Here is a 9,260-nt window from a genome sequence, read left to right on the forward strand (position 1 = left end):
TGATCTGTGTATCTAGACCCTTTTGCTTTGATCCATGTATATTGTTGGTACATATTTTATGGAGGTGGATATGTTCAGGACTTAGGTTGTTAACCATAGAAGACCTATATATCCTAGATCTGTGGATTTAACTTACTGGTACTAGGGTACAAATTTTTATATATATATGGATTGGTTCAGGATATTGTCATGCTTAGTGACATGCATCATTCGCATGAATGCATGCTGCGTAATAGGCTGCTCAATTATTGTAGAGCATATCGTCAGTTTCATCACTATTCGGTGCTCCGCTAGGACGCTCATGGGTAGTGAGACGCAGCGTGGTAGCACGTCAGTTTTGCTCTTTTCGGTGCTCCATTGCTCCGCTCATGGGTAGTGTGACGTAGCGTGGTAGCACGTCAGGGATCCCTCCCCGTCATGGTGTATCGGGAGATGAGAGCATTGCGCTCCCCCATTTATGATTTGGGGTAGGAGTATGTGTGTACTCCGACAGCATCCCGTCCACTCGGTCACTCATCAGGAGTAGTGACGTCAGAGTGCACGGTTGTCACAGCCCTACCCACTCGGTCTCACCATTGTGTGTGAGATGGCTGACTGGCGTCAGGGGTGACCATGTCAGTGGCATCTTACGCATTGATGCATTTTATTGCTTGTGCTTGCTGCATTTATTTGCTGCATTTGGTTGGATGCATATGTTTGATATGCATATAGGATTTATGACACTCTCGAGTTGACGACCCTTTTGTTCTGGATAGGAGTTCCTGGTGAGTATAACTTCCTCAGTTACCTTTCAGTTTTACATTTTTCCTATATATGATTAGGAAGTTGTATTTCATGTTTATTGTTGTTAGATATATCTTACTAGGCATGTCTATTGGTATTCTCTGAGTTGTTGAACTCATCCCCGTGGACACTATATTTTTCAGGTACCAGATTGTTTATGGAGTCGCTTGGAGTATCCTGACTGTCGGTCCCCACGTCACATTAGAAGACCAGTCTTCGCATTTTATTTATGTTTATCGTGGTATATGGTATGTGTGTATTTGGCTTTGTGTTCCGATTTTGTTTTCGGAGTATTGTGTTGTTGTGTGGTGTAAGCCTAGCCGGCTAGCAGTCTTGTATATTTGGGTTTTTATCATTTTCCACTGTATTTTGGTTTTGGTACAGCCGAGTGGGTTGTTAGAGATACATATAACTGCGTGGTTATGTTTTTATTGTATCAGCCGAGTAGGTTGCATATAAACTGCGTGGTTGTGTGTCTATTCCAGCCGCCTGTGGATGATGTATATTGTGGATGTAGAAAGTTTCAGATTGTCCGCCGTACAGGGGAGGTGTTGCCGAAATTTCTTCGTACAGGGACTCTTCCGGGGCGTGACAATTCAGCAGCGTAAAGGATCTCTGGCAAAAGTTTATCAAAATTCACGAAGGAACCTTTGACGCTAAGGTATGTAAGAAAGATTTGTTGTTAAATAAATTGTAAAATATCACAATGCAAAATGGAGAATCAACAAGTCAACTACTCAATTGGACACAAAATGGAAAATTATGATATTATAAGGTATACACTACAATCCTTTCCTAGGAATACCTTATGGGCATCCATGGTAGATGCCTACAAAGTTTTCAAGGATCTTTCAATTATTATATTAGATGAATTATTTCCTGATTTTGAGTTACACGAACAGCTAATGCATGTCCAGTCGAGAAAAGTATTACTTTGGTTGCAGGCACAAGCAAGATTAAGAAATCAAAGCTCAAATTCCGACCCGAACCCGAATTCGAATTAAAAGACAACAAGGCGATCACCTTTGAGCTAGTCAATCGAGTTCAAAAATTTCTAAGAAGCAAAGAACAAAGAAGGTCGTAAAAGATACGTGGTCCAAGTCATTAGAAGACTTTAAAGAGGAAGAAGATCACGCTCAAGCAAGCTTCCTTGCTCTACTAGTATAATCTTATGTTGCTGAAATCGAGTCTGAGTTTGAAACTGGAGTTGAATCAGAAATTGAGTTTGAAAGAAGCCATGGATCCGTATCAGTTTTCGAAGGGCCAAACAATACTGTAAGTTCTCTAGTTGTTGGTTCTTAAGTAGATGATCTACAAAATTTAGTTTCATATTTATTAAGGAAGTTGGCAAAATCTAACATCCGGGTCAAGTCACTCCAAAAGAAAGTAACAACCCCTAAGGAAGTGACTAACCCAAGATTCTTGACCGAATCTGTTTAAGCTGGAACTTTAACTCAAGTCCAACAAAGGAAGAAAATTCTAACTTGAAAAGTCAAGTCAAGGAACTTAGGGACTCATTGGAACAATTCAATTGGGTTTCAAGAATATTGATTTGATCCTTGGAAAATCAAGAGCCATATACAATCAATCGGGCTCGGATATATGGCAAAACATAAATTTAAATTTTACTTATCCTTAGTGAATCGATCAACTAAGAACCTAGTTCAAGTATGGATCCCCAAGTCTAACTTGATTAATCAAGTTAGACTTGTTCAATATTGGATCCTCAAGGATTAAATCCACTACCTTGATAGACCTTATCAAGGCTATGATCCAGGGGGAGCCAATAGAAAGATCATTTTCATTAGATAAACATGTTTGATGTTTGATGTTTGATTTACTACTCTCCTTATACATGCTTAGATTAGGGTAGATGAGGTCCTAGGCTTAATTGACACTTAACTAGTTAGACCAAGGATTTTCAGAAAAAAAATATATTTAATTTCTTTAAAAAATTTTGTCTAGAAGTAGTTATTGCTCCAATAACTAAGAATGTCTAGTGTCTCACCACAGCTTGGAAGTCCATTATTGAAATGGATGTTTAATTGACTAATTGTTAAACCTTAGTCTAACTCAAATGTACATCAAAATTAAATTAAATTAAACCTTAGTGTCTCACCACAGCTTAGAATTTTATCTAAATTGAAGATAAAATTAACCATATCATAAAATAGAAAATGGTGAGATAGATTTAAGTGTAAATTAGTTAATTAAAACTTAAACCTAACTTAATCTTTAATTCAAACTTATATTTTCAAAATTCAAATCTAATTATTCAAATTTATATTTTTAAAATTCAAATTTAATTATTCAAACTTATGTTTTAAAAATTCAAATCTAATTATTTAAACTTAAATTGTCAAATTCAAATCTAATTATTCAAACTTAAATTTTCAAAATTCAAATCTAATTATTAAACTTATATTTCCAAAATTCAAATTTAATTTTCAAATTTAAACTTAAATATTTTAAAATTTAAAATTATTATTTTTAATTATTTTTTCAATCAACTTCAAAATTAAATTAATTTCATCTCACATAAACTCATAAGCTTAACATGTTTTGATAATATAGAATGAGCGAGATAAAATATCAGAAAGTTTAATTTATCCCCTAGAAAGAATAGTTATATAGGTTCAACCTAAAGTTTGGATATTTCTTTAAGGCTGTTAGATGAAATATATTAAAATATTATTTCAAAACTTTAATAATTACTTTTGTTACTCATGCTTAGATTCTAGGACTATACTCATGATGTTAGTTTTGCCCATTTATTATTTTTTTTGAATTCTTTTTTAAAAACTAAGAAGAAAAAGAAAGAGGTTTTTCAAAAGTTAAGTGTTTTTTCCGGAACTAAGTTATTTTTTTTAAAGTTAACTAGTTTTAAAAAGTTAAACAAAGCTAAGTTCTACGTCAAATTGTTTAAGTATTTTTTTTTAAAAAAATCTAATTTCTTTTTAAAGTCTTTCAGTATCTTTTAGAAGTTTTTTCAAGACTTTACAAAAAGGCTAAGTTTTTAAAAGCTTTAAAAGTTTCAAAAACAAAGTTTCAAATACTATGTTTTTAGCTAAGTTCCTTCTAAAAATTTAAATATTGTTCAAAAGCTTTTTTTATAGTTTTTAGCTATGTTAAACTCCCTACTTGAACATTTTATAACTCTCTCTTTTTTTTTTAAAGTTTTTCAAAGCAAAAATTCTACTATCTCAAAAAGCTAAGTAATTTGAAAAGATTAAATATTGTTCCAAAGTATTTTTCAAAGACTAAGTTTTTTTTTTAACTTTGAAAAGCTAAGTATTTGAAAAGCTAAAATGTTTAATTTTGAAAATAAGTAAACTTTTTCCTCCTTAAATTGTATTTGATATATGACAATGGAAGAGAGAATGGTCAAAAGTTAAGAGAGAGCACGTTAAGGGAGAGTGTTAAATTAAGGGGGAGCTAAAGTGAAATTGTTTTAGTGTTAAAATTGCTAGGTTTTTGCTTTAGTGTTAAAATTGCTATGTTTTTTCTTTGAACTGCTATATGTTTTTACTTAACTTTTGAACCAAATTGTCATAATTAAAAGAGGGAGATTGTTAGTGCAGGGAGCACCAGACGATCAAACATGTGTTTTGATAATGATAAAGGGTTCAAAGTCAAGTTGTTTTGTTATCTAACAAGTGTGACTGACTTTGCAGGAAAGTTCAAAGTTGTCTTAAGCAAAAGTCCTAGAGGATTCTAGACAGGTGGAAAGTCCTAGCCGTGGTTAGGTAATGAAGTCCTAGTTTGGGGGACTGGGCAAAGTCTTGGTGAGTCGAGGACTTTGGGTGAAATCTAGAGTCGAGGACTCTAGGTGAAAATCCTGAGGTCACGAACACTAGGTGGAAGACTGGACGGGGCGTGGATCGGACGTTCATCATGAAGTCTTGAAGTCTCGAATGCTGAGCAAAAGTCCAGATGGTCGGGAGGATCGGTCTGACAAAAGATAATTTCTCCTGAGAGGAGTATGTGAGAACACGTTTCTCGAAAAGGGAATAGTAGGCGTCAGTCCGACCTAGAGTTTTAGCGAAACTTAAAGTTAGGACCGGACAATCCGGAGGCTGTCAAAAGTTAATTTTTATATATACTGTTTACCTATTATTCTAACTCTGTTTTGCAAGAAGACTAATATTTTGCAGGTTAGGATTTTGGCCTTAATCGGTCAACCAAACGTCAGGATCAGTCAACTGAACCTCGGTGATCAGATCAGCTCACGACCACCCTCAACCAAGGAATCGGTTGATCGAACGTCGGGTTCAGTCGACCGACTAGTGGATAAGCAGCGGACTAATCGGACAGGGTTGATCGGATTAGATAAGCCGGGGATGGATCGATCAACCGAACGAAGACTCATCTGAAGCGACATCATCTGGACGGGAAGCCGGGTTGATTCAGGCAGGATCAGTTGACCGATCAGGGGGATCAGTAGATCGATCAATGTCAAGTCAAGCACTGATCCTGAGATCAGTGGATTTGGATTAAGCCCAGCTCGATTATAAAAGGAGGCCTCAACCAGCACTTCGAGACAACAAATTCAAATATCTCCTGCTCCTGTGCACTATTCCAAAGACAAGTCCACAAAGTTGTGACGTTGTTCTGACGACCGAAAGCTCGCATCACCAACCCTCTAAGTTGTCAGTATAGTTTTTCATTTATTGCACTTAATCTACTCAATTGTAATTGCACTTGTCTTTGTAATTATCTAAATTAATAACGAATTGACCAAAGTAAACACTCAACGAGTGTGAGTCTTAGAGTAGGAGTCGTCACAGGCTCCAAACTAAGTAAAACAAAAAATGTTTGCTTGGTTTTCTTTCTTACTATTCCGCTATGTTTACTTTGTTTTCCGAAAAATGAATGTGAAAATTATGAGTGCTATTCACCCTCCTGTAAGACTTTTGATCCTACAGAAAGTAGCACCCTTGAAGAGGAGGAGCTCACAACAAAATTAGGTCGATGAGGATTAGTGAAATTAAGGCGATGAGGAACTCACGATGAAATGAGGAGACGAACACTTTTCATTCAAATTAAAATTTTAATATAAAATGGCTTGATAAATTCTTAATTTTTGAGCCCCACTGAGAAATGGGCCTGAGACACTTGCCACCTGGGCCTTACTTCAGATTTGTGCCTGTTTACTCCCGACAAAAAATAGGGACAACCAGATTTTTAATTAATCTGCTGATCAAATTTAACTCGCTTTCTTATCCGTCCAAATCAGACGGAACTAACTTTTCATCGGTTGTGTCTTAATCTCAACCTTGTCGTCGCAACATCTCGACGATAGAGCAACAAATCGACCCTAGTCTTGTCCGCCGCGAGTTCGCATGCGAGGGGCGACCTAGCCGGTGCTAGTTCGTGGGCAAGGAGCGACCTCGCCGCTGCTAGTTTGAGGGCGAGGTGCGACTTCGTCACCGCTAGTTCATGGGCGAGGTGTGACCTCGCCGCCGTGGGTTAGCGGGTTGTGCGCGGCGAGGGGACTTGGTTGTGAGGTCGTAGGCAGCGTGCGGCAAGGTAAACTGGCCGTGAGATTGAGTGCGACGTTGCCGCTAGGCCGTGAGCGACCTTGTCGCTAGATTAAGAGCAATGTTGCCTCGTGGCCGCGAGCAACCTCGCCATGAGGTCGCCGCGTGGCGACCTTGTCTTGGTGGCACATGACGTCACCGAGAAGTCACGGGGTGATGATGACCTTGCCACAAGGCCGTGGCTTCACTGCAAGTCTGACAATGAGCAATGATAGAGCCAAGAATTATAATCTGCCCGGGCTAAAAATGACCGGCCGCGGGCTATAAAGGTTTTTTTTTTTTTTTTTAATTTGGAAATTCAAAACCAATGCGATGAACGGTTAAAAATTAAAATAACTTCCAACTGGCTCCCGGACTACAACCCGGGCAAGTATATACCTGGCTCTAGCCTTGACAACGAGGTTGAGGTGTCGCTCCTTTCCTTTCTCTGCTTCGAGTTACTTTATTTCTTTCAATTTTTTTCATTCCAGGAAATATTTTGATGCACGACTTCAACTAAACAAAGTATTAACGAGCAGGGGTAAGTGAAAGAAATGGAAATGCATCTTAATGTTTTTCCTTAATCATTAATAAGATGCTTTAGTTTATTCAAATTGTTATAGTTATAAATCAAAGTTGTTATAGTTATGATTCTACTACAAAATATGCATAGGTGAAATCTCATTCAAGTAAAATTGATCAATAGAATATTGTAGCTGCTACGAATGACAGAGGTTAAAATAACATGTTTACCGGTTTGAAAATGTGATTACTATGATATTCTTTTATAATATATTTAAGTAATAAAAATGACAAATAGAAGTTGGAGATAGTATGTGGGGACTATTGAATCTCATCTATCAATATCCTTGGTCAAGGAACGTATTAGGATAGGCAGGACTAGAGGATCCCGCTTGTAAAATGAATATATAGTATAAATCTTTTTTAATTCTGAAATTTTAATAATTTCTTAAATTGTATTTATGTATATCCAAGTTTAAAATTTAAGAAACAAATTTACATGTTTAAAAAATTATGATTTTAATAATTTTTATTTATAATTTATATAGAAGTTTTTAATATTTTATGCTAGAATTTATACCATCCCTCTCTTTATTATTATTAATTTTTTAAAACATATATTTCTGAATTTTTTAATAATCCTTTATTTAAAAAATATAATTCATATAATAAATTGATCTGAAATAATATATGACAAAATTTCTTTTTAATATATTTTTAAAAATCTCCATAACCGATAAAAATACACCCACATGATCCACCACGTCATCGTCTCTTTCATTTATTCCATAAAAAAAAAAAAAATCCACGACTCGCACAAAACACCTAAACAAATTTCAAATTTCAGCTTTACTCTCGGTTACATGGAAGAGGACGACGGAGAGCTGGATAGAGAAAGTATTGGATGTGAAGGACCACTGAGCTGCTCTCCAGCAACCGATTCAACTCCTGTTATCGCTGAAGGTTCCTTCTCTGAAACTGAGCCAGTAGGTCTTCTCTTTGTTTGCAGCCGATATTGCTGCGGAAAATGCAAAAAGTTTGTCTCAGAGATTACAATGATGAAAGGCAGGAACTAGGAAGTTGAAGGATGAGATTGTTTGGCAGTGAATTTGATTGTAAACTCACCTGCAAATGACTTTTAATTTCGACGTTGGAGAGACCGTCCGCCTTCATCGCTTCTCTGATTTGGTTAGGAGTTGCCGCTGCACAAGAGATCGCAACAAATATTACACGTTAACCTGTTTCTTGTTTGATTGAGATTTTGAGAGAAGGCGGGGTTGCGATCCAACCTTGGGCGCCACCGAGCTGGTGGAGGGCGGAAAGGAACCGCCGATGTAGCTCCGGCGACCAGCACAGCCGCGCCTTTCGCGGTTTCTGATGCTGTACATGTGAGCTGCGGTGATCGTTCGACACCGCCAACGCGCCGTCGCCGCCGCCGCCGCATTGGAAGATACTCTGCTTCATCGGAAGATTGAGCTCTCCGCCGCCCTGATGATCGAGAAACAAGAAAACTGTCATCTTTTGCAAGAAATCGTTCTCAAAATCGAACTTTTATACCTTGTTAATAACAATCCTCGCATTTTCACCGCTCCACTGATTGCTGCTTCCGGGATTGTCGACCCAGAGTTGAGCAGATCTCATCCATTTCTTCATCTCGACGCCGCCCCTTTCCAGATTAACCCTCGTTTCCGCCTCTTCGAATCTTCTTTTAACGGGGATGGAACTCCCGAACTCGCGTGCGAATCTCTCGCCCTTCCATGGCTCGAGCTCCTTCTCTAACCCCACCATCACTGAAACACCAGGAGATCAAATACACCAATCGAAAAAAAGCACACATAAAAATCCCTCTTTTAGGTACAATGATTGTGGAAAAGAGGGAGGCAAATTAACGACCAACCATCTGCGAGCAGATTCATGCACTGAGGCAGCTCCTGCTCGATGCCCTCCATCTTCCGCCTCTCCTGCTCCAGGATCCTCAACGACTCCTCCAGATTCACCGCCATCCCTTCTCCGCTCTCTAATGCATGCTTCACGTAATCCGCCACGGTCATGGCGGTGAACTGCGCCAAGTCTGAGCGGATCTCCTCCGCCGCCGCATCCATTCCTCCCTCTCCCTCTCTCTACAGTAGAAGAAGAACACAAGGAAGACGGAGAGAAAGGCGCCGTATTTATAGAGATGGTTCGAGGTGGGAATATAAAACAAGGCGGCGACGACTCGTCGCGTGAAGATATGGCTAGCTGAGTCGCCTGCTCAAACTCGCCGAATTTGGAATCGCCCCCCAGTGCAGTTAACCAAAATATTCCTCTCCCCGAAGTGTCCTTTTGATGAAATCCTAATCTATCAGAGGACCGTTCTGTAAATTTTTTCATCCTAATTAAATTTCTCTCTTCCAAATTTAGTTAAATCATGATCATTATAAATTAATCTCTCATCCA

General features: G+C 38.1%; 1 protein-coding gene across 1 annotated transcript; it reads right to left on the reverse strand.

Moving 5' to 3' along the window:
• Window positions 1–7,604: 7,604 nt before the first annotated feature.
• LOC122013321 (transcription factor HHO2-like) lies at window positions 7,605–8,958 on the reverse strand. Its single transcript, XM_042569592.1, has 5 exons — window positions 8,722–8,958; window positions 8,382–8,614; window positions 8,114–8,312; window positions 7,950–8,026; window positions 7,605–7,842 (listed from the first exon to the last, which is right to left on the reverse strand). Exons 1-5 carry the CDS (start codon window positions 8,924–8,926, stop codon window positions 7,684–7,686), a joined length of 873 nt encoding a protein of 290 aa, XP_042425526.1. The 5' UTR covers window positions 8,927–8,958; the 3' UTR covers window positions 7,605–7,683.
• Window positions 8,959–9,260: the final 302 nt, after the last annotated feature.

This window comes from Zingiber officinale, chromosome 1A (assembly GCF_018446385.1).
Source record: "Zingiber officinale cultivar Zhangliang chromosome 1A, Zo_v1.1, whole genome shotgun sequence".
NCBI classification, from domain to species: domain Eukaryota; kingdom Viridiplantae; phylum Streptophyta; class Magnoliopsida; order Zingiberales; family Zingiberaceae; genus Zingiber; species Zingiber officinale.

Coding starts and splice junctions, on each gene's coding strand:
- LOC122013321 (XM_042569592.1), bottom strand. CDS start 8,926: ATGGATGCGGCGGCGGAGGAGATCCGCTCAGACTTGGCGCAGTTCACC. Junction 8,027..8,113: donor CCAGCTCGGTGGCGCCCAAG/GTTGGATCGCAA, acceptor TCTCTTGTGCAG/CGGCAACTCCTAACCAAATC. Junction 7,843..7,949: donor AAATTAAAAGTCATTTGCAG/GTGAGTTTACAA, acceptor CATTTTCCGCAG/CAATATCGGCTGCAAACAAA.